The 26,364-nt window shown below is 36.5% G+C and overlaps 1 protein-coding gene across 2 annotated transcripts in view; it reads left to right on the top strand.

The window, feature by feature from the left end:
- LOC150094852 (caskin-2-like) overlaps positions 1–26,364 on the top strand; it is a 378,559-nt gene that overhangs the window by 126,413 nt on the left and 225,782 nt on the right. For both annotated transcript variants that reach the window (XM_090411520.1, XM_090411521.1), the window contains 5 exons: positions 18,999–19,096; positions 21,652–21,797; positions 21,885–21,980; positions 24,861–24,991; positions 25,918–26,026. In XM_090411520.1, coding sequence (XP_090267646.1) covers positions 18,999–19,096; positions 21,652–21,797; positions 21,885–21,980; positions 24,861–24,991; positions 25,918–26,026 — 580 coding nt within the window. The remainder of the gene's footprint in view (positions 1–18,998; positions 19,097–21,651; positions 21,798–21,884; positions 21,981–24,860; positions 24,992–25,917; positions 26,027–26,364) is intronic.

The following is a 26,364-nucleotide window of genomic DNA, read 5'->3' on the forward strand; positions in this document are numbered from 1 at the left end:
TTATTATTCAATAGACATATTGAATGATGACATCTCTCTAACGAACTCGCTTCATTCTCAGTCATGCAGACTACTCGGTATCTATCCCTTTTATAGTTTTTCCACTGACATTGTTCATATGAATTTGCATAACTTAAAACTAAAACTTGTTACAACTAAGTTATTTTATTTTGTCGAATGTTTATAGTTGTATTTTGGAACAAGCTCCGATCAACAGTATTTCCAAGAAACTATAACCCATAAACATTCGAATAAATAAATAAGTTAGCTTTTTTTTTTTTTTTTTTTTTTTTTTTTTTACCTAACTCTTGACTAACTCTGCTAAGTGTTTGCAGATATCGTATTGCAAACCCACGATTATTCTGCATTGTTTTTACTTTCGGTACTGTGGACACCTTAAGATTTTCTTTTCTGTTACGTAGTACAATTGCTATGATATTTGCCTTTCTGTTGGAAATATAGGTTCGAATCTCATTTATGACAAGAAACCTTTATCTTTATAAAAGCTCTTTAACTGAGGGCTTTGGAAACTCAAATTTTTATACAAAAATCCGGCCAACCAGCCAGAGAACACACCAACTTAAACCGACATAATATACTGGCGTTGCTACAACAAAATTCCATAAAATCTTTTTTGTTTCCACGTTCAAGCAGACAATCAAAGGAAGAAGATTCGACGATTTCGTCAATTAAAAAAAAAACAATAATAAATAAATAAATAAATAAAAGACATTGCGTACTATACTGACGTTCAAAACACGAACAGTGCAGTTCATTTCAACGTTGATTTGAATGCTGGACTCGCAGGGGAAACTTAGAACGGCAATAATACAAAGAACAGCAGATAAAGCGTATGGAGCCTTGGATAGGCTTCGTGAAGGAGCTCTGGTTATTTCAATTTATTTATTTTTATCGGAGACCATTTTAAGTTGCGTTTCCGGTCTACTTTTAACAAAGATATAATCAGGATGGCAGAGGGATGTTCGGTGCGGCTCTTGGACATATCTAATTACAAGCACTTGACTGAGGCACGTGTATTGGGAGATGATCATCAATTACATGCGGTATCAGTTGACTGTTTGGGAGGGAGGAATACAGGCCCGCGGCTGTATTTGTAAACAGTCCAAATTCGCACATCTCCCGAACACTAAATGAATTTGGCCACAAACCTGCCGTTAGCGTATTTGATGGCAAACTGCGGCCCAAAATCTCATCATGAACACAGATGGTCTCCGCTTGACTTCCGTACGCTCTCTCCTCTAACACCGCCCCCCCCCCCCTTTCAGTGCGTGTAATTATGGCATATGTCACTGGGTGGAAGGGCGGGAAGCCATTGTCTACCACATGTTACCCTTATTGGGTGGATAGAGGGGTGGAAACGTAAGGGAATCTACGGAGCGAGAGAGAGACTCACTCCAACACACACACACACAGACATCAGTGGGCTAGATGAGGCCGTTATCCTCTAACGCTGGCTTAATTGTGGGCCGTCTCCTAGTTCCGATAGCCGGGTGGGTTGTTTCCTGATACAAATTAGTGGTGACAGCTGGTTTTAGGGGTTGCTTTCATTAGGGGGGGGGATTTGTCGAAGATAAATGACCTTCGTCGTGTACAAAGAAGAAAATTAACTCACTCCACACTGCGAAAAGATCAACACCAGTCGCGACATTAACGCCCTCTACATTACCACACATAAGCACGCGTGAACTTTCTGTATCACCGTATCTGAATAAGTGAGGAACAGCCTTTGTTAGCGTTCATCTTTCTTTTGTCGGCTTTTTTTTATTTTTTTTTATTCGTTTAACGAATTAAGCACGGCGCGAGATGCGACTGACGAGTCACGTGATCGATTCCCTTATTGTGCGCGCTGCCGTTAGCTCAATCGTGTCTCTAACTTTGTTTCGGAAATGAAGCCTTCAACGCGAGATTAGTCGTCGTTGATATCGCTAAATACTTCCAGATGTATTCAATTTTCAGCTTGACACGACCTCTAAGACCCCGACGTAATGAATCACTCCGTACGTTATCGATATCCTTCATGGCCGGAAAAGTATGTCACCTTCAGTGTGGCGCTATCAGAATGCGAAGCCATACATGAGTGATGCATTTCGCGTAACAAGATACACAAAGGCAATGCCCTCGAGTAGGCATCGAAGCCACATGTTAATGTGGTGACAGATAAGAACAATTCTCCCTTTCAGCTTTGTTCTAACAGTAACACTTAGACAGAAATATATGCAAGTCGAATGTGTTAAGAGAAGGGGTGTGGAAGAAACGATATTTTAAAATTAAGATTAAAAAATTGTGTTTTAAAATCGGGAGTTTTTGTGAACCGTAGTTAATTTGAAATGCAATATAAACTCTTAGAATATTTCAAAATTGTAAATAATTTGACGTGTTACAAACCAAATAAACATTTGCCAGTAGATGAGCCTATCCTGTAGGTGTCCAACCTTTCTTGATGGGATTGTGATTAAAAAAAAAAAAAAAAAACAATCCTTCTTCCCAGGGGCGGCTCGTGCATAGGCACTACGGAACTGCAGCATCCCCAATTTTTCTCGATATATAAATATATTTATTAATTTATTTATATTTGCTTGTAATATTTAATTTTATCATCAACAATCCTATACAATTCTCTTATTTCGTATAAAAAAGAATAAAAATCCATCTTGTAGCACTTAGGAGGGCGAAGGACGCTAGCAGCACTGTGTTTACCACAGTGTCATATTGCTAGTATTTGCTCTGAGATGCGAGCTATTAGCGTAATGCGGCACTGTCCGTCGCACAGTTCCACTGTTGTTTATATGTAGTTTGCGCCAGTAGTAGTGCTTATTGTGTTTACTCCGTCTGTTTAAATATTTGGACATTACAATTAAAGACATAACATTTGTTATAGATTTTATTTTAGAACATTATTGGGGTTATGATAATGGATTTTATTTTTAAGTAATTTTGAATTATACCAAACTGTATAATTTTATCGATAATAAACAATATTTTTTCATGTTTAATTTTTTAAAAGTTTTACCATAATTTTGATATTCTATCCAAACACGTATACACTATTTACAGTGTGTATGTATATTTCGAAAGTTGCAGCATCCCCACGATTTCAAGCCACGAGCCGCCACTGCTCCTCCCGCAACATTGTAAAGCTGATACGAGGGGTCAGATTGTTTTATAATTTGGTCCAAATGGTATCATAGATGTAGAATGGCCTTCATAAATTTATTATAAACTTGAAAAAATAATAATCGTTATGTCTGGAGGAATAGATAAATTAAAATACATATATAGCATAATTATCTAGTTTAGCACAGTTGAATCTCTGTATTATTGCTATGTTTATATATACATATTTAAAAAAAAAAATGTGAGAAAATGGGCTACTAACACTACTTTTAGATGTGGGATGGCGAATTTTCGTGCATATCGATTTGGCTATAGTGATTATATACTTAAGTATACGATTCACGTGTGCGATTTTTTTCTTTCAGCACTGAGTTAGTAGGTTCTGGATTGTGTCTGTGGGTTTGTTACGCGATTTACTACTGGGGTTCCAGTCATTTTTTTCCCAGACATAAAACCCACCAAGAATATATTTTCAGGTCATAGGTAAATATAATGTATCAGTCGGTTCAGGCCACCCTTAGATGAAGTTAGTTCTGGTGGAATTCCAATAATAATAATAATAAATGTTTAAAAATACTGCGTTGTGTGTGTGACTGACTAGAGCTCACATCATTGGGCTTGGGCAGTTGACTATTTGAACTCACTTTATAATAGGGATTTACGATAACAATGAATAGCAGTTACAAGGATATATTGTTTACAAATTGTTGACCCCACCTTATCCATGTAATGGACCGTACGAAAAAAAAAATTAATTAAACTAGGAACTAGAAATCAATTCATATGAATACAAGAGAAATACAAGAGTCCGCGCTGTTAGCCTAGTGGCTGTGCGCTTCGCAACCATGTCTTGGGAAGGAGTGTCCTAGGCTCGATTCCCGTCGGTGACTTGAGGAACTTAAGGATTATCCTCAGCCATAGCCAAGTTAGCCGTCCTTGGGTGTGGACAGCAAGGTTTTATCCCCAGTTTATCTGGGGTTTTTCATTGCACAAGCAGGCAAACCGACAAGTGAACACACGCAGCTACAGCCATAGAACATACCGGGAGGCATAGGGTTAGTCACCTTATCCTCGGGATGGGTACGACTTTCAAGAGCTCAAGTCAGCTCTGTAACAAGCCAGTAGGCCTAATACGTCGAACGGAGAAGAAGAAGGAATTAGAAATCAGTTCATTCATGTGAACACAAGAGGAATCCTGCTGATCCTTTAAAAACATAGATGCAGAATATCAACTTAGACGTCCGTGAAATAATTGAGAAATATTAAGAAAATATATAATTTTTATGGAAAATTGCATGACTTAATTATATGTGTAATAGTTAATACATATGTAATAAACTGAGAAGTTTTCTATTAGACGTGTTTTGCCATCTTTATACAGCTCGATTTTCCTATAAATAATTCACTTTTCCTGGTTGTTATTTACGCAATCGTTTTATTTACATTCTTTAAAATAAAAAGGCAAATTCACTTGCGCAGTTGGTTGGGTATCAGCGCAAGGAAATAATTTCGATAAAATTCCAGGAAACCTTCCTGTTAATAAGTTTATTTATAAAATATTTACGTAATAATTTTAATATATATATATATATATATATATATATATATTAAAAATTCCATGTTAATTTTTTCTTTTATATTTATGTTATACTTTCCAGAATAAGTAGGAAAAGTAAACTCTGTAAACAGAATTTACTTTCGTAAGGTCGAAAACAAATATTATTGCAGTTTACGCGGATGTGTGGGATGCATAATAATCCTAGTTGTTCAACATACTATACGAACTGACTGAATTCTTGCCAAGGAGACCAGGAGTTTGGGGGGGGGGGCGAAACAACAGATAGCGTACTACAAATAAATGTTTACCTTCAATAGATTCATGCAAAACTGAGGAATTTTTATCTGTTTATTTTGTGTACAGATTTTCTGTACACAAATATTCTGCGTTTATTGTGAGTTCCAAACGTCCATCGTCATTAACAAATTGCCGCACGTGAAAATTGCCGGCTAACAATAGAAATGAATTAAGAGTAGTCACAACTAAAATATTGCTTAACATTGTTGTAAATAAAATAAGACAACAATGCTCGTATAATTGTTAACTTCGTGATTGTTATAATTTTTAGTTTATATATAACTAACTATATATAGTTAGTTAAAGTACGATCATTTCTGTTATATATGCAAAAGAAAAGCCCAAAATTATTTTTTTTCTTAATTTTAGTGAAACTTTAAAAAAAAAATTAAAGTTAGAAGAACATTTTAAACATTAACTTAAGCGCAACTGTGCATTAATGTTGGAAATGGAAAAGAAAATAAAAAAAAAAATCTGCGGTAATAAAAACATATGTTAGCCACGCTTCATTAAGATTCTAGCATCTATAATTCATCTTACGATAACAAAAAGACAACATAAGAACTATAAGCAGCCATTAGTTCTCAAGAAAGACAACCCAGCCAACCATTAAAAAAAAAAAAAAAAAAAAAAAAAAAAAAAAAAAAAAAATAGATCGTGAACTTATGTTCTTTTAAAAATGGTGTTTTATATTTTATTCGTTTTTTTTCCGCCAGATATGTAACGTCACGAAAGATAGATTGGAATAATTAATAGATATATCCCTGTAGCTTTTTTTTTTACATTTATTATTATTGTTTGTTCTTTTTTAGTCTGGAGAAAATTATCTTTTGTGCTAAAACGTTAATTCAGGGGTTTGCTAGAGCACCGAGAGGTCCTAATTACCATCTTTATTATTCATGGCATCTGCGACCCAACATCAAGTATGAGGACCGATGTTTGAGCATCAAGTGGCCTGGAGCAGTGAACTCTGCTATTTCTTTCATATTGCTTTACTCTCCTGGGGGTGTTTAATTAAAGAGTAGCTAGCAATCGCCACATTTCCGGTAACAGCACACCCGGAGATGCAAACGTAGCTTTTTTTATTTATTTTTTTTTTTTTTTAATGCTTGTCAAACGCGTGTATGGACGCGATGACATAAGGATCGGTTTTCGTATACTCCTCCTTTGTGTGTGATTATATCCCCTTGGGATCCAAACGTGTCATTTTAGAAAGTTGCGTGTCAATTGCCTCCAGTGCCATCTAGTGGAACGAATGTGTACCGTAGTAATTAGATAAAAGCTAGGATCATTAATATTAATGAAAAAATTATTAATGAAAATCTTTACTATCGGTAGCTATCTTTTGTGTGTTGTTCGGATTAAAAAAAAAGAAGAAAAAAAAGACAGTTTTGCTATTTTGACGTCCTACGGTGAACACAATACCAAGGAAGAAAATTAACCAATCAGCTAAAGGCTTGCAACAATTAGAATTTCACAACAATGAAATGAACAGGATGTTCTACATTGTTGATTTTTTTTTTATCCATAGGTTCAATTGTGTCAATTGTAATCATTCCAAAATTTATTTCGGATTTTTTTTTTTTTTTTCTTTTTGTCATTCTTGTTAGATATTCTTTTGCAATCAAAAACTTCTAAAATTGTATAATCACAAAAACTATATTTAGAACCTCCGGTTAGACTTTAAACTCTATTTGAAATCACAGCCCGTAAGAACATCTTATAAATCCGACTCATCATTATCATATAAATTAAAATATTATCATGGTGATGAGTATTTTTATCATATTTTCCTCCAGGGCTTTACATTAATGAGATGTTGTGTGCAGGTATCTTCCTGTTGATTTGATTTCCTGTTAAAGTGTGTTCTCCAGAGAGAGAGAGAGAGAGAATTTTTTTGGTTTATTTGTTTCTACGACAACCACGGAAGTTACAGAGTGCTTAATTAGCCTGACTCAAATTTCATGATAGAATTATTTATTTAATTTTTTAAATATCAACCCTGTCCACTAGAGGGCGCAAAATCCCTAGCATATAAATCTCTCATGGACAAGTGTTAACGTTTTTTTGAAAAGATGGAGGTCATAGTTCTTTAGGAAAACAATATGGATTGTTACAGACGTTTACTGTTTGTGCTTGATCTTATACTGGTCGGCAGGGAAAAATCCCTGCCGACCAGTATAAGATCGGCTAACTTACCATCAGCTGCAAACACCCTTATAAAGAACCTCCAGTTGCCCTAAACCGGTTTCGAACCGCGGGCTTTCCAACTAAAGGGTATTGTCGAATTTTTAGAAATATTTGGCAAGCATGTAAAAAAAAAAAATGCAGCTTAACAAACAAACAAACAGAACTATTTTATTATATAGAGTAACAGTTTATGTGTCTTTGGCGCTCTTTATTTATTTTTTAATATCAACTCTGCCTACTAGAGCGCTCGAAACCCATAGCATATAAGTCCCGGTGTGGACAAATGTCAATGTTTCTTGAAAAGATAGAGGTCATAGTTCTTTAGGTCTTCATAGCTGTTCCGAGGATAGGGTTAGATAGATTGAAAGAGAGGATAGGGATTTTTTTTAAGATTTTTTTCTAAGGATAGGGATGCCGATTATGTATCGTGTGCAGTCACTTGGAAGACTGGCCTTAAGAATTCTCTCCTTTTTTACTTGAATTATTATTATTAGGCTTAGGATCATAAGGAATTGTTTACGATTACTTTACTAATTATTATTATTATTATTATTATTATTATTACGTAGCACCTCCAGGGAGTTCAAGGACTCATTGAGGGAGGGCACCTACTCCACAACTTTCCATCTCCACCACTGAATCCACCAATTACTACTACGTTCAACATCTACACCAACGCCATCTACCACCGACCACTACCACTAGTTTTTCCACAGACAATCACAAACATCCATGCCCACAGCGAGATTCGAACTCGCATCCTTTTGGCTGGAGAGCGGATACGCTGACCGCTCGGCCATATGTGATGGTAACCCTTCGAAATCAACCTAAAATGCATACGAATTATATACAATCTGAGATTTTATATTGATAGTTGAATTTTGTTCAATCGGAAAAAAAAAAAAAGAGGCTTGTCATGAGATCTTGTGAATCGATATGGGTCAGAGTGATTACTACTACGGTTGGTACTGTAATAAATAATATTAGCGGCAATCTGTTGTTGATCACAGCCGACTAACAGTGACAAATATACCGCCAGAAGGAAAATCGGTGTCCCGACAACCAAAGGGCTTCGTTGTGGGTGGTGGCAACGTTTTCCGTTGCTCAGATAAAAGCGATCCAAGAATGCGCACACGTGCGTCTGTCTGGGAAAGACAACTTAATCTTCCTTGCTCTCACTTGACATCTCTGTGTGTGTGTGTGTGTGTAGCTTTTCTATCTCTTCTCAGGTAGTGTGTTTGTGTGTGTGTGTGTGTCTCTCTTTCTCCTCGTGTGGCCTTCGCCGAGTGTTTACGTTTCTTGGCTGACCTCTGCATACCGCACTTTACCCTCGTCGTCGCTTCTGGTGTCACCTTGTCACATAACCTGGGAAAGTTTAATAGCAGGGGTAGAGTCATATCGCGTGTGAACAGACATAGCAAATGGGATAAGGGCAAAGTCGAGATTTTCCTTTTCTTTCTTTATTCCAGGGGAGGAGGGGGTGGAGGAGTGCATACCTGCATTCGTAGTAAACATGCAATGTTGGATTACTGATATATTTCCGCTCTTTGGAGAACTGCTTTTTTTTGTTTAACGAAAAAGCTGTTTATATACAAATAGAGACATTGGTTGTAGAAATAATGCCTTGGAAATACTGTGCTTAATCTCTCTCTGTGTTTTGCAAACAGAGAGATTAATCTTTCAGGATTTTAACAGGATTCTTCTAATCACAGCATGAATCAGAATTATAAATTATAATTCATTCATGATGTGAGTTATGTAAAAAAAATTGCTATAAATGTCGCGTTGAACACTGATTTATAGCAAGAGACAAGTTTTTTCAAGATATTTGTTGATTGATAATACATTCCAGTCAACAATAAAAACAGCGTCGACTACTCTACTACCTGCTGTACGCAAGCAGAAACTCATTGTCATGGAAACATCCATCCTGTCGTCTCACGCGTTCTGATTAAACAAAACTATTTTATTGTACGTCCTAAAAGATCTATTATTACGTAAGCAGGATCTGTAGTCTCCATGGAAACAATACGTCACATCTACCTTACATAAGTGGCAGTTTGATTATAAAATCAGACATATATTATGATTTGCAACATATAAAACCGCCATTGATAACATTTTTAAACGCTTAAAATAAAATGGCTGATTTATATGTATCACAACATTGGATATGCACACGCAGAGGCAGTCCGGCATTGTACTACGGACAGCGTAGGGAGAAAACACATAAGTGTCTTTTCCATTTGGGATGCTTCGTGAAAGTGTAAGGCTTTCAGAAATCGTCTCGTTTGTGCATTAACAGGAAATGCTAATTACACTGGTGTCTGGAACACCGATTTTGGAAACTTGATCGTCAAGATGTTGATATGAATTCCTGCTAATCTACAAAGATTTTATACAGATATGATCGTTTGTATCCAGTATGCATTCTTTCTGTCTGTGACTATATCTACGACTTCTGTTTTGTGATGATTCCGATCACGTACAATTTTCAGAATGACGCCACTAGCAAAAAAAAAAAAATATATATATATATAATAAGCTTCAATTTGGCATTGTAGATATGAAATGGAGAGGTTATTATAAATCCATCCATGTTTTATAGCTAATTATAGAACGAAATGTAAAAGACAGCTTTTAAAGGTTTAATAGATGGCGAATATCTTGGCACGAACTCCTGGCAGAGTTCGTGTCTTTAAAGTAATGCAAGTCAAAGCAACTCTGACCCGATGATTATTCTCATGAACTTTCTGGTAAATTTCGAAACTTTAAAGTTTATTTTTACTTATTTGTTTTCTTAAATATTTGACTATAAAACGTGGATGGATTTAAAATAGTCTCCATTTCAATATCTAAAAATTATCACTATGTTAACATTTACAAGCATTACACAGTTTAAAAGAATTGAAATGCTGTGTTTCTGGAATGAAATTGCTGGTCTAACGACAACACTTATAAGGGTTATTGCTGTCCTAGATGGGAAATTGAAATCCAGGTTTTTTTTTTTTTTTTTCCTACGAAAGAACGCATCATGCCGACTACGCTACAAAGCGATTTTAATTATGAATTAAGAATAAAAAAAAATAAATAAATAAGAGGTGAAATTATTTATTTGCCATTTAAACAATCATTTTGTGGACACAAGAATGTGTCACAGCACCGCTGGTTGAGAATCTTTGACCCTGTAAATCGGACTGCTCAGAAGCGTACTCAATCTCCTAAGTGGATTGGAATCCTTTCAGTCGTCCTGTAAATGGACTACTCTAAAATTGATCGATCTAACACCGTAAATCGGACTTAACCAGCGAAAAACGATGTCGCAATTAGATTTAGCCGGAGAACAGCCAACACAATCAATCGTTCCGAATGGTTCGATCCCTGCTTAACCGGTAAATGGGTGACACGTGGGGGAGGATAATACGGTCCACGGTACGGAGCATGGTGTCAAAGCGCGAGCCCAAATTAGGAAGTCCGTGTGGGTGTCTCTGCTTTCGAAATAAGCCCTCCCCGAACACGCATAACCCCGATTTTCTTGGGCCGTCTACTTGGCGGCTAATGAAGCAAACTCTCTGGTGTGTGTGTGCGTGTGTACGATCGCAGTTGAACTCCCGCCGGTGGCGATCGATGCGAAACACTTAAAGGCGGTCACTTAGTGCGGATAATTACAAGTGTAGCAACATCCGCCGCTGATTAATCTCTTTTCTCTCTTTATGATTATCTCCCTCATGGTCATCGCATTCGCTTGGGGAGAAAACGGCTCGCTCTGTTGTCGAGCACGAGCGCCCAATTCATCAAGCACGCTCCGCATTTCTCGCCGGTGACTTTGGTCCTCCCATCCCCCCGTTTCCATTGTTGTCGGGGCAGTGCGACGGGGCTACCGACTCGCATTGAGTCGGTAGGGTTACTCTGTGGAATGTCATGTCGTTTCCTTTCCCCCCAACTCTCCTACCCCCCAAGTGACATCGTAACAGCAGACTTGATAACCCTCACGATTCCAGACAGCTTTTGTGGCGTCGCGATTGACCTTTTCTATTTATACGCTGTTTTCCCCCTCTAGGGCAAGGGGTAGAAGGATTGAAGTGGTGCATATCCGGACTTATACGACTGCGAATTAGTATCATTTATTTATTTATTTATTATTATTTATTTTTTTTTTTTTTTGCATTTTTTCCACCACGAAATTAGCCTATTACGTATTGCAAGTATTGTTTTCTCTGTTGACGGCATTGTATTATAATAAATTAATCTCTGGCTTCAGATTATATTGAGGTTATCATCTCATTTCTATTTTTATTTGTTTGCTTTTATTAGGAGCAAATGTTTTACCTTTTCCTCTATCGCGATAATCGTCAATACGTATTCCGAATGAATCTTTATTTATTAGTTAGTATACATCTAAATAATTACAGATTAAAATATATCCAATTTGGCTCCAGATCCAGAGTTCGCTGAACCAGACTTTAAAACTAGTGGTATTTTAATTATCAGATTATTTACAAAACAAAAAAAGAGAAAATTTTTTACTCGCCGTTGGATAAATTGTGATGAAATTTAGCTGTTTTGAATTGAAGTTGAAAGATAAGGCTCTGAGACCAGTGTATCGTTCCTTAGAATCTCCGTGGTTCAGTCGGTATAGACGAAGCCCTTTGGTCGGAAAGATCTGGGTTCGATTCCCGTCAGTGACGTGAGGAACCTTTATCTGGTCTCTTTCCACTAAAGGTGAGTTAACCGGTCTCATACGGAGGTAGGGTTTTTTTTCCTCACCCGGAAACTCGGGTTTTTCGTCCCCCAGAATAGGCAAATCATCCCCGTGAACACACATGAATTACAACCATGAATACCTCGCAGCCATATGCCGGTTCCGATCCCGGATAAAATTGGGGGGGGGGGGGGGGGTTGAGACCGGCTAACTCATCTTCATTTGAATAACGCTCATAAAGGTTCTTCGCTTCCTAGCTTCGAACTCAGGTCGACAGACGCCCTTTGGTGACATTGTCTCTTAACGACCCCATCCAAAAGGCTTCGTCAGTATCGACTGAACTACAGAGTTTAATTAAAACACATTAAAATATCCCCTAAGTATTTTTTATACAGAGATATGATAAAACAGGCAGATGGCACCATTTTGTGTTCCCAATCCTAACTAGTATTATTTTACGAAAAAAAGCTTGAGTTCTAAAAGGGTTACAAACTCGACTTTTTTTTTTTGAGAATTAAATTAAAAAAAAAAAACCTTCTTAACGGGACAAAAATCATCTGACTAGGACCGAACGGGAAAAAATGTCTAGAAGATTCTACTAATCGTTGACTAAAACTAAACAACCTATATTTTTTTCTTTTCCTGGACCAGAGCTATAAAAACACTTGTTAAACTTTTTTTTTATATATATATATTTTACTCCAGATGGTGGCGTACATCGGCATCAATATATATTTCAATATAAATATATTGATAACTAGTTGGTTTAGTAAATTTTATGCTGTTTTCTTAATATGTAAGATATGACATAAAACAAATGTTGGTTGACACATTAGTGTACGAGTATGCTACAAACAATGAAGATTGATTGAAAGACATTTTTTTATTTTATTTTAATGTTACAAAGAGAAAAATGGTCATTTTAAATAGATCAGTTATTTCCATTATTGGCATGACTTGAGCATAGTTTTAGGTGTTTCGCAAAATGCATAAACACTTATAATAATAATTTTTGTATTGGAAAAAAGATGCTTTGCATTGGGAGGGATTTAATATAATATCGGAATTCTGCTGTCCATAAAGAAAATGTCTGTGTTAGTTCCAGTCGATTTAACTTATATCAAAATGATTCAAAGTTGTATTCGCAATTATACATCATTGTCTGGTCGAATGTAATGCAACTTGGTATTCGAGATGGGGAAAAATGGCTTTTAGGCTTAAAGATATCTGCAGTTGAATCGCTGGGTTGTTGAACTTCATTTGTTTACCTTCTCGTAAGTCACACAGTGATTTTGTCCAGGTTACTGCAGAGAGACAGAAAAGCTGTGAATCATTCTCATTAAGTTGGCTGAGATTCAACCTGGTCAAAGAAAAAGTGGCAGCGAACATCATCTAGCAAGTTTCTTTTCTCTGAACGTAGCAAATGCTCCCCCCCCCCCACCTACGACCATCGAGCGAAACTGGAAGTACCAATGAACGCACCGAAAATAGTATTACAACGTATGGGCGTTCTCAAGAGATGGTGACCCTTCCGACGTAAAGGTTATTTGATAGATAATAGTGTGCGGGGTCAAGTTGAAATGACGCTGATGGGCAACAAACAGAAACCGTCATTTTAAATTCCACGGGGACTCTCGTATGACCTTCTTTGACCGTACGGATGGTCACGTGACGTGGTTTAGCGAAAAGGTCATGACGCAAAGGGTATGGGGGGGGGGGTGGAGTGCAGTGCTCTATTTTAAGCAACGGATGTTAAAATTAAATGGCTACACCACGTGGCTTAGCGTACTTCCTCCTGCCTTTCTTTTTTTTCCCCCAATGGTGGCGCTGTAGCAGGAGGAAATAAATCGCATCACCTCCCTTCCCTCGCGCCACAATGGGGTAATTAAAAGGAACTAATTGCTTATACAAGTGAGTCATAAAACGTTTTTCCACACACCGGTTTTCTGAGTTAATTTTCTCTTGAACACATGTATCAGCGCGAGTCTTGGAAATGGGGGGGATAGGGGGAGGAAGGGAAGAATCAAAGAACGAAGGCAGTTCTTTCCTCGAGGGGCGCACGCACTTCTCTCCGTCATCTATTTCACGCTCGAGTGTGCACATGGAGAACATTACCCTTCTCTTACCATCCTCCGAAATTACCTCGACTGGCTCCGCACTCATCCATTTGCCAGTTGCATTAATACCCAAGCAGGGATCGGCATAATTCAGGGGAAATTTTTGCAAATCCCCCCCCCTCCCCTCTCTCTCTCTCTGCTTTGTATTCCCCAAATCATTCCGGGGTCATCGCTAATGAAACACTTTTCTATGAGACTTGCCGCTTCCAATCGCGGTTTTGGATTCCCCCCCCCCCAATCCATTCTGTGCTTAAAGAAAGTTTTCTAAAGTGCTCCCACCCGAGTCCTACACCCTGGAGTAGAAATCCTATTAAAGCTGAACGAACGATCGGTACATTAAAAAAAAAAAAAAAAAAAAAAAAAAAAAACCAGCCATAGCTTAAGTATTAAATAGAAGCGCCATTTTTTGACACTAGATGGCACATCAATATCAATAATTCAAGAAAGAAAAATGAAATATACATTTCATTTTGGTTTCTCGTAGTTACTGGAATTGGAGAAATTGCGCCCTCTAGTGGATCGAAATGAATTTATTATTATTATTTTTTTTTTTATTATACTTGAAATACAGATCTGTTGTGCGTGGAATGTACGCATACGTTCCTTTACGAATAAAATATGGATTGTCTGCCCCCCCCCCCCTCCACTAACCCACTTCTCAGGTGTCAAATGGACTTCCACACACGTTAACCTTGGGCTTTCAAGACTAGAAATATGCGCATTCAACATACGTATGTACAAGGACATAGCTTTCAATCAAAGTATGCTGTTTGCAGCCGAGAATTGGGGTGGGAGGGGAGAGTTTTGACTAGGTATGCTATTGGAAATGCGATAATTGACACGTCATTTAGTAACCTGATCTAGCAGGTGTATTCGAAGAATTCAGATTACAATACCCAACTGTTGGAGTTCACACAACGTTCACTAAGCCTGCGTGGTAAAGTGTGAAAATCAGAAATGAAGTAAGTCAAGTCAAGATTTAAAAATAAAATATTGGCTGACTGTTGAAGAAAATATTGGCCGTGGAAGAAAGCCAAAGCTAATTGGACAAAAGCGTAAATTCGATTTATAACAAACGTATCATGGAAAATGGAAGGCATTTACGTGATATGGTTTTTCAGCGGTATATATAATTAGTTTATAATTCATTTTTCATAATTAGTTTAAAAAAAATCTCCAGGTGTCTCTATTTCATTATAACAAATATAATTCTGCAATAATATTTAGCATTAACGCCCATTAGGCTTAGCAGATGTTAAGCCTAATGGACGTTATCGTATAAAATTAGAAGAAACCTATAAAAAAAAAAACATGGCAATTGATATCAAGAAAACAAAAGCGACGAAGACAGAAAAAAAGAAAGATAGAGGAAATAGCAGTAGCAACGCTGACCACAGGTAAGATAGTCACAGACCTACCTACAGACAAACTTTCACCATTCATGAGGGGACTCAACCTATTCTAGGACAAAAGATAAAAAGGAGAAATATCGGCCCGGTTGCCATGACAACGGTGGACGTTTCACGTACTGCTCATTTTGATTTATTTATTTATGTAGTTTTGGTTGTAGCATTACAAATCTAGCTTATTGTACCTCAAAAACTGGTTTTAAGACATGGGGGGGGGGAGACTATAGTTTTGTATCATTAAAAGAATTTTTGCCTACATCAGTAAGGCTAATGAAGGCTAATAATCCCATTTCCCGCTATTAGTGACGCTAAGTGATGATACCAATCCCTACTCTTAGCTTTGCTTATATATAAACGAATACATAAACTACCCCGACTTTATCCCCCTCTAGCGGCGATAAACTATATTCCGGAAGCAGGTGATCAACTTGGACTTCTAAAACCGGCTTTGATAATCCAACTTAGTTGTTATTCCGGATGTCCTTGGACAGTGTCGTCTCAATTTTATCTCTTCCTACTTTTTTTTTTTTTTTTAGGCTTTCTTTCAGGAAGTTACAAAGCTACTCATCTTGAGGCTGATGGCTTACTATCAGTGGACGACGGATGTCTTAAAAAAAAAAAAAACATATCCGAGCAGTTTTGTATTTAGTGTTGCTTGTGTTTTTTTTTTTATTTAAAAAATGCTTTTTTTTTTTTTCTTTAGCAAGAGTTATCCGGTTTTATCGCTGACACATGGGATTTGGGCCTGCAGCGCTACTCACGTCCAATCATAATGTTACCAAAGCGCACCCAGAAAGAAAAACAGAGAAAGAAAAGAAACGACTTTTTTTTTTTGTGTGTGTGTGTGTGTTATTTTCCTGAGCCACAGGTGCATCTTACGTACTTTGCGAAAAGTAGTTAACAATTTGCACAAACAAATAAAAACATAAATGAATAAATATGAAATGTAAGGTGCTAGTTGTACATTTCAAGAATTCGTGTCGGTTTTCATTGTTCAAGTGAATTTCTGTTGGCGAACAACAAACAAGGCACGCGCAAACAACAATGGTGATCCTAGTAGGCTTTTCTAACAATAAAGAAATTATTATTTGTTTAAAACGCGTTCTAAACTCGAGCTGGTTGATTACTTTGCGTGTATATAAACAGGTTGGTTTGTTTCGCGTGACAACAGATTGTACATTTCCAACAATGCACGCACGAATACGCCTCTAACTCGAACCATAGAGAGCGAAACACGGAATTCTACTCCACGTTACCCCTGTTGGTCATTATTGTATTGTTAGCATGCATTTTAACAACCTCATACTGTATTTAGTTAATCGATTACATGCGAGAGTTTGTAAACTAGTGTTCGTCGCGAAGCGCCACCTAGCGGACGATCGTTCAAACTACATATTTGACGTTTTCCCCCCACCGCGGTTCTAAATTAAATACTCTTTTAATGTTATTCTAATAAAAAATGGGTTGAAGCGAGGGTGTATATAAGATTTTGTTTTGAACCCTAAAAGTTTCTTTATTGGATAAGCAAAACATAAAATTTACGTTCAAAAATAATTTTTTTTTTTCCCATTCATAACGTTCCCCCAAATGCGATTTAATGAAAATAGGCGTAGAAGGTGAGTTATTACCGGTTTTTTTTTTTTTTTTTTTTTTTTTTTTTTTGTGGTTTTCTTTTACTGAACTGCGGGGTTGTTTTCATCTTCGCCGTCATTCGCAATAATAATAAACACAACAACGTTTGGCTTACTTAATAAAGCCGAAGATAAGTTTGAAAGATAGCTTTATTCAGTAATTTAGCGCTGGTGCACTCACGACGCTCGAGATAGAATATTAAAAAAAGAAAGAAAAAACCTAACAAAATGAAGTGGAATGTCGGAATCACCATCTAGGGGACGATGGGAGGAGACGGCACGTGTTATTTGTGGAGTTCAACCAAAGGAAGGGATGTACCATCAAGTTGATTTTATGGAGTTTTTTGTTTTATGTTCTCCATTGACGGTGTCATTTATATATGACGTAGGTTATTAAAATAAGGCATGATAAAGCAGCTGTCACGGTTTTTTTTTTTTTTTTTTTTTTTTTTTTCTTTATACCAGTAGAATGGAGTTTATATTCTAGATGGACCGATTTTGCAGAAATTTGGTACTATGAGATTGAGTGAAATTTATCGAGATATTTCAGTTTTGGTTTTGTTTAATTTATTTCAAGTATTTAAATGAAGTTATGATTCGAAGCATTGCCAAATTATAGGTTGTAAAATACAGCCAGTAAAGGAGTGGATTTTCTTTTCACCATAGAAATTATTCTGCACGAGATTACGTTGGTATTTAGTACGTATGGTGTAATATATATTTCTACGCATTGGCAGCAAAGCTGCCAGTAGATGGCACTGTAAATCGCTGAATTTTGAGTTAACTATTTCATGTTAAATCTCAAAAATATGGAGAAGAAAAAGTAAACGAGATTCGCCAGCAGAAGCGTGGCTACTAATATTCAAATATTTAAATTTTATTAGTCATCGACAACCCTACTGCGAAATAAATAAATAAATAAATACAAAGAATAATACATATTTTATACAAACTCAACCTATTTAATGTTGATGACGTCATAGGAACCCAGCAACGTAATCAACTTTACAGATGTAGCCTACCTTTTGAATATTGTAATTCAGGTTACCAATATCTCCTGTTTTCATATTTCGTAAACAATCTTCGTGGCAACAGTTAACTGTTGCCATGGAGACTGTATCCATAGCTTCACAAGCATTGTTTTTTGTATAACACAGTAATGTGCTTTCCTGTATTCAGATAAAGAAAGGTTTCTCAGTTAAATCAGAATTGAAATATGACATTATTGTTACATGATTATCGTACATACGAAATTTCATCAAAATCTGTCCAGGTGTAATGATTATATTTTATCCGTGCGCAAAACATTGGCAAAGCGATATTAATAAGTGTTGAGCATTTTTATGATCCGTTGAGTAGGAGTGTAGATTAACAATTGAGTTCAAGAAATACATTATTAACAATTGAATGAAGTTGTAGATTTCTTTCCAACAATGAAAGCGAATTGCTAATTTCTAACAATTGAATCAAAAATAGATTTTTAACAATTGTTTTGATGGTAAATTTCTTCCCAACAATTGAACTAAACTGTGGATTTCTTTCCAACAATTAAAGCGAATTGCTAATTGCTAACAATGTATCAGAAATAGATTTTTAACAATTGTTTTGATGGTAAATTTCTTCCCAACAATTGAATTAAACTGTAGATTTCTAACAATTGAATATCAAAAAGTCGATTTCTAACAGTCCAGTTTATTTAGAGAATAGAGATTAGTTGAAAAGAGTTCGCTTTCTTATAATTTAAACGGATTCTTAACAAACTGAGTAGTTTTTTCCTCCCAACAATTAAATTAGTTGTAGTGTAGTTTTCTAACAATTGAGCAGTCTATTTAAAACAGTAAATGTTGTTATAATAGATTTATAATAGATCTTTGTGTATCATCTTCATATTATTGTGTCGATTTGAGACTGTTATTCATTTGTTCGTAATCCTTAAAAAATAATTTGTCTTTTTTTCAGCATATCCGGGCTTCATCAAGCTGCCCTCATGTGCAGCGTTCCTGTTATGCAGATATTGCTCGATAGTGGTGCCCAGGTGGATATCAAAGATAATAAAGGTGAGTCTTGCTAAAGTGTGATAGATTGTATACTAACAACTAACTTCTGGGGGGGATTGTCGGGGGGGAGTGCAGCTTTTACGACGTGTTATAGACGAGTGGAGAGGGAGTTAGTGGAGGGATAAAAGTTGAATAATGTATGATTGGTAGATTCTTTCTATGCGTGTGCCCATCGATCGTTGTAGAACTGTGAAATTGGACATTTTCTTGTGATGTGGGCGCTAGACAAGGCGTTTAAATTTCTTTGGTATCTCCTTCCCCCCACCCCGCCTACAGTCGAGGAGGGGGTGTACGACTGTCCTGATATATGGTCGTAGAAAGCAATTTACTTCATACGACTGCACTTGGCGGTAAAAAAAAAGGGGGGGGGGTAAGTATAATTTAGTGGATGGCCACTGTTTTCATCCTATCTCCTTGCTTGTTGGCTACTTTTTAGTAGCAATTTAACGCGCGAGATGGCGTCATAACCCTGCGAGTAAGTTCTCTTTTAACACGTACTATGCCAGGTATAAAGTATGCTAGTGAGGTACTAAAAGAGATGGTCTCAGTGGACTTAGGAATGTGCTTCTCTTGATGGTAGTTCGCGGGGATAGGCTGCTATTTTAGCAACGCCGTACTCTATAATCTCCCACTGAAATCCTCCTCCCCTCACTATCCACTGATCCCCTCTTGCGTGTTTACTTGTATGTTGGCCGTTTGATTTTTTTTTTTTTAAGATAAAAAAGACTTGGATTACGAGAATGCTTCTTCTATTTCCAAGTCTTGAGTATAATAGATAGAATGAGAATGGTAACTTATTTGTTCCATTCAGGGAAACGGAAATTGTACAGAAACTTAACCCCACCATCCACTAATTCTGGACAACCCCTGGTTATTTATGATTTTTTATTATTTTTTTTTTTACTTATTTGTCTACCTTCCCTCATTTAAATAGCCAAAATGCATGATGGCTCTCCGCGTGTTAATTATAGATGGCGATTGACACTTTTGTATTCATATATGAACCAAACATTAATTGTAGTTTCCTAGTTTGCCAGTAGATGGTGCCACTCATTTTTAAATTCTCCATGTAATCACACAATTAGTCTCCTTAGCTCAGTTGGTATAAACGAGACCTTTGGTTGGAAATACACGGGTTCGACCCTCGTCTATGACGTGAGGAAGCTTTGTCAATCTTTGTCAATTTTGTCAATAAAATCCCTCCACTTCCGTGATCTCACACGGAAGTGGAGGGATTTTATCTACAGGAAACACGAGTTTTTCTTCCCTCTTCGCGAACTTAATTTCATGTTTTACCAATAGATGGTGCTACATGTCGCGTTTTTTTTTTATTTTCCTTTCTTTGTAATGATTTGTTAATTTTTTTAATATTTACTTTATTTTATTATTATTATTTTTAACATTGAGTCCATTTTGTGCAACTGTTTAGTCCAATCCACTAATCTATTTGTGATCGTTTGCATGTTCTAGTAGTTCTTGTGTGCGCTGTTATTCAGGATCCAGAGTTCGTATGTAATCATAGAAACTCTTACGTTGACGAATCAAACAAGCATTTGCTATTAGAGGTCAAGAAATGTTGGATTTGAAAACGCACTAGTGGGGAACGGCATATAGGGATTTAGCTTTGAATAAACCAATCATTTGAATTGGTTTATTCAAAGGTGGCACGTGTCCATCATCTGGACACGTGCCAACCAAAATTCGGTCCAGATCATTCTTCTATGGCCCGATGCGAACACACTCGTCGCGTGTGTTCGCATTTCAACCCCTCGTGACTTCCGATGTGTCAAAGAAGGTTTACTTGATGTGCTAATATTCTCATTTAGGGACCTGAATGAAAGACACAATCAGGGTGGCAGAACATCGACGAGTCACTGACCTGAATTCCTCTCACTAACAAGAACTAATTAGGAAGCGGTTGTTAACACGATCGGAGGAAAGGGGTGGCTTAGAGGGGAAGATTTCTTATCCCCCCCCTCCAAGCCACGAAACCGTGGCAAGCTCTCAGACTCTTAGAAAACCGGTTAAGTAATCATAAAGATAAGCGGCCAGATTCCATTTTTGTTTTTTGAAACCTCGGCAAACCGGAAATGCTTTTGTATTCAGCGCCATCTATCGGCGGTATGTGTAATGATCGTATAATTATATTTTAGATGCCATATTTGTTTTCTTGGTCAGTTTTATTATTATTATTATTTTGGTTACCGAAAGTATGATTACATTCAGCGTCATCTGTCGGCAGTATGCGTAATGATTGGGTAGTTATATTTCACATTCCAGATTTGTTTCTTCGTCAATTTTGTTATTATTTATTTTAGTCAGTTACTTCAAATATGGTTTGCATTCAGCGCCATCTATCGGTGATATATGTGATGATCAGATAATTGTGTTTAGATATATTTGTTTCGTTGGTCAGTTTAATTTTTTTTTTTTTTTACCGAATGTGCGGTTGGATTCAGCGCCATCTATCGGTGATATGTGTAATGATCGGATATTTATATTTAAGATTCCATATTTGTTTCCTTAGTCAATTTTATCTTTTTTTTTTTTTTTAGGTATGCGTCCGTTACATTATGCCTCCTGGCAAGGGAAGCCAGAACCTGTGGCCCTGTTGTTGCAATACAACGCGTCTGTTAATGATACTGCCAATAAAGGCGAAACTCCTCTTCATTTAGCATGTCAACATGGGAATCTTGAAGTGGTAAGTGTTTATAAGGCCCTCCCTTGCTTCTTTATTTCTGTCCACACAATGTTGTTGTTGTTGACTATTTTTTTTCCCCTCCTCTAGAGTAAGCACCTCCTTCATTATCATGCCAATCCAGCCATTAGGAACAAAGATCACAAGACGGCTTTTGATGTTGCTTGCGAATTTGGAAGATACCAGGTAGGCGAAAAGTAGAATTAGAATCTCAACTGATTTGTTGCTTGGTAACAGTAATGTCATTTTCTAATTCATTGCCTTGCCAGTGGTGCTCATACTCCCTTCTCTTATGGTTACGTCTAAGATTGAACGGAGAGAGGCGCCATCTAGCGACGAACACGGGCAACATTCTCTAAGTACGGGAGATAAATTAGGGAGATGCTACAACGATAATTTTTTTTTTTTTTGGATAAAGTTAGTGACGTTATTAGGAATCGTAATGAAAGTATTTGATTTATATCATAATTACCTAACTGTGCCTTTTCAGGAAGCGTAAACTAGACTGTAATAAATGGCTCTTGTGACCAGCATGTAGCTGTGAGCTCATCAATCTTATTTCAGCGCTTGCAAGTGATGTTTTATAAACTCTCAAAACCATGGGAGGTTTGCAGGAGCTTTCAAAATGAATTACAGAACGTGTGATGCGTTCGTTATTAACTTGACAACAGAGAATTCTTGATTGGAGCATTAATAAAGTTGACTTCGACCCGACAGCAAATCAATAGAACGAATATTATTGGCTGTATTTCTTGGACCAGAAATTTGGCAAAAAAAAAAAAAAAATTAAGACTGCGAATTGCTCGAAGAAAAGGTCAAGGTTATTTGTGTTATCGCGAATGCTTCCTCTATCCGCAGATCAGCTTGGATAATTGCTTTAACCTGCTTCAATATATATGTTAAGTGTAGATGTCCAAAAACTTCCTCCGTAACTCTTATAGGTGAAAATGAGCGCAGAGCAAGAATGGCGAGTCTGTATTGAATCTTGTTTAGGACTAGGAGGCCCTATTCATCCTTGTTTATCACCTCTATAATGAAGCGGTGGTTCGTTGCTTGGTCGGTAGATGGCGCCACGGTATTTTCACGTTTTTTTTTTTTTTTTTTTTTTTTTTTAATCACATAGAGAAGTTTAAACACTTGCATCTGAATCACAACAAGATAGAGAGATCAGTTTTTGTTTCTTGGTCATATGTTCTTCCAATCAAGAAAACGGCTTAAAAAAAAAAAGCCATTTTTTTCCCGATACATATCAGCACAAGGCCAAGTCAATTTGGGACTTCAAGCAAGTTTTTTATTTATTTATTTATTACCATTTCATTCGCATTAATCTTGCGTTACATTATTATCTATAAACAGGCAAATAACTTGAGATAATCATAAAAAAATCCGTATTCTTAAATAGCATTATTGATATTATGTTAGAGCTTCCGTAGCCCTGCCGGTATAAACGCCCGTTGGTCGGAAAGAACTGGGTTCGATTCCCATCGCTGGTCTCTTTCGACGAAAGGCGAGTTAGCCGGTCTCGTACGAAGGTTTTATTATTATTATTTTTTTTTTCAAAAAAAAAAAAAAAAAAACGACTGAAAGGGAAAACCAGAGGATATTTTGTTTTGTAAAATTAAAAGGAAAATTGCGTTATTATCAAATTTTTATCAAGAAATTTGAAATTCCAAATTTCACCAAAATCTGTCAAGCTACAAACCAAACGTTTCTTTTTATATTTAATTTTTTTTTAAATGTTTCTTTTTCAGTGACAAGAGTCTGATCCGTCGCAGTCTACTAACCTATACTTTTCAATCTCATTATGCCATTTATAATGTTGCTTACCGGACTCGACACCTTACGCTTTTATGATACTGACTTAAATCCCGATGACAAGTGGATCATATACAGGAAACGTATTAGAATCTTATGCTAATGATTAATATTAAATACTGACAGGCATAAGAATGTTCCAGTGATTGTCGAAACGTATATTAAGTTCATGTTAATTACTTGCATAAAACATTCGGAGCTACTTTTGTGTTCAGCTTCTGCTATTAATGTGTTAATTAGTGCAACTTGGTACACGTTTGGGGTCTAAAACTTGTAGCGTTAGTTTCGTATTCTGACATTTTCGTTGTTTGTAGGGTAATTGATGCTGACAAGGGGGGGGGGGAGGGTGAATTAATTGCATCGAAATAGATTTATCATTAAGCCTTTGTTAAACATCGATCTGTTTGGTAGTCAGGTGATATCTAGCGAAGTGTTGGAGATTAAGATAAACTGCCTTTATGGCCAGTACACATTAAAGGCGCAGTTAATAAAAACCGGAAGGAAATTGAAACGAATGGGAATTTACAGCTAAAGAGAGACAAAATCTTTTACATTCCTTCAATACGTTTTAACAAAGAGCTATTGACGCATGCGCTGTGCAGAGAAATTCCACTGTTGTTGACGGCGATGGTCTTTTGTCACCAAATTGTTCGTTTCTATGCTGCTGCAGGAAGTGGGAGTTTATTATGCAAACATTGCCGTTTATAATTTGAGCATAGATGTCACAAGGGGTCTGATTGATGGTCATGTTTGAGACTTAATGCCTTCTTCGTGCACCTGGTTCTGTTAGAGGATATAAATCTTTCCCGGAGGTGTAATTAACGTTCAGGGAGATACTACCCTTTTTATATTAGATGTTACGAATCCCCCCGCCCCCCCCTCCTTCTCTAAGCACTGTTGTGGAATGTGAATTTTTTATATATATATATATCTACGTCCTACTGTGCTTTATTCGTTCAGCCTTGCTTGTGTTCCCTGTCAACCGTTCATATGTCAAACGTCTTGATTTCTGCTTAAACCAAATGCATTCAGGGCCATTGATCAGTGACACAAAAGACTACGATGAAATCGGAAGTTCGTAGAAAAATGAAACGTCTATTTATACAATTCCGACTGCTCAAACAAGTTTGGTGCTGCAATCTACCGACAGAATATGGTACTAATGAAATTATTTTTAAGTGATTTTTTTTTTTTTTTTTTTAGTAAGAAATTTTGATAATTCGAAATTCACGTACAGTCTTTGCTTTTCAGGTAGTGGAGCTAATCTTACAAAGCAATAGGTGTCGCCCTCTACTGGAAGAAAATCCTCAGGATGTTGCTGACAATGATCGCACTACCTGCCTTCATTTGGCAGCTCGAAATGGGCATGTGGATGTCATCAGGTAATACTGATATGTTAAATCCTTGTGCTTATTGAAACTATTCATGTAGTAGTTAGTGCTGCCATCTGGTTTTTGAATTGCGCACGAACATTTCAGAATATTTATCCTAAATGAAAAAATATATATTAATCTTAATAAGAAATTTTTTTTAAAAAAAAAAAATATATATTTTTAAAAATAATTTTCTTATTTTCTAGTTTTTAACTGTAGATTTCAATTTACTGTAAAATTGTCGGCGAAGGGAAAAATGATACTGACATTAGGTTATCGTGCACGTCTGTAATTAAAATATTTTTATTCCTTCTGACAGTTTAAATAAAGGTTACGGCATTTCATTTTAATTATTTTTATATTATCTTAAAATTTTGCTTTCTGTTCGGTAATTACAAATGGTTCTCGCCTTGTATGCACCATCTGGTGTCAGTAATACGAACTATTATTGCCCGCATTGTGAAATCATGTAAAATATCGACGTTTAAAAATTACAAAAACATAATTAAATAATATAAATTTAAATAACAGCAATAAAGTTAAATCATCGCGAATTTGACGTGCAGTGAGTTTATTCTCTGTTTCACCAAAAAATATTTCTCTCAAAGTAGTTTCTACATTTTCAATTAATTTTCAATGACTATCGTCATTTTTCTGATATTATCTTTGTTCACAAGTCAATTGAGAATCAGTTAAGTTCTTAATCAACGTGCCTTTTTGATACTCCAGTGAATAATCTTTTAAAACAATAGCGCTTATAATTTTTGGCCACAGATGGCAGCACAAGCCATCATTACTTTTCAGTTACTTTTGCTTAAGACTTATTTATTTCATATAAAAAGGCTTTATGATGGAAATATTTTTTAAACAGCAAATCACATTAAATATTATGTATGGGGAAAGGTGAAAGTTATTTAAGACTTCTATTATTTCAGGTTGCTGTTAAGATCAGGAATAGACATTAATCGATCCACTTTAAGGGGTACGGCGTTGCATGAGGCAGCGATGCACGGCAAGTTGGATGTGGTTAGGATGCTCATTGAGGTAAGAAAAGAAAATTAAGTAATCTAGCTAATGTGTTTTACTGCTTGTTTCAATGAAAGCAGTGGGAAGTTCTTCTTGCGTCCACCAGGTGGCGAACCTGACTCTGTTAGGTCCTCCACCTGGTGGACGCAAAAAGAACCGGAGTCATTTTAAGAGCGACAAATGCTTTTTTTACTATTTCCATATCATTTTTTATGTTACATACGGAAACTTTTTTAAGAACGAAATGGAATTTTAGCGCGTTGTGCGCACCAAAATTGTAGGATTTTTATTATTTATCATTTATTATTATTATTATTAAGGTATTTTTGAGAACAGAATATATCCTATTTGAAAGA

The sequence above is a fragment of the Typopeltis vanoorti genome, chromosome 21 (genome assembly GCF_054136105.1).
Source record: "Typopeltis vanoorti isolate ZY-2024b chromosome 21, IOZ_Tvanoo_1.0, whole genome shotgun sequence".
In the NCBI taxonomy this organism is placed as follows: Eukaryota; Metazoa; Arthropoda; class Arachnida; order Uropygi; family Thelyphonidae; genus Typopeltis; species Typopeltis vanoorti.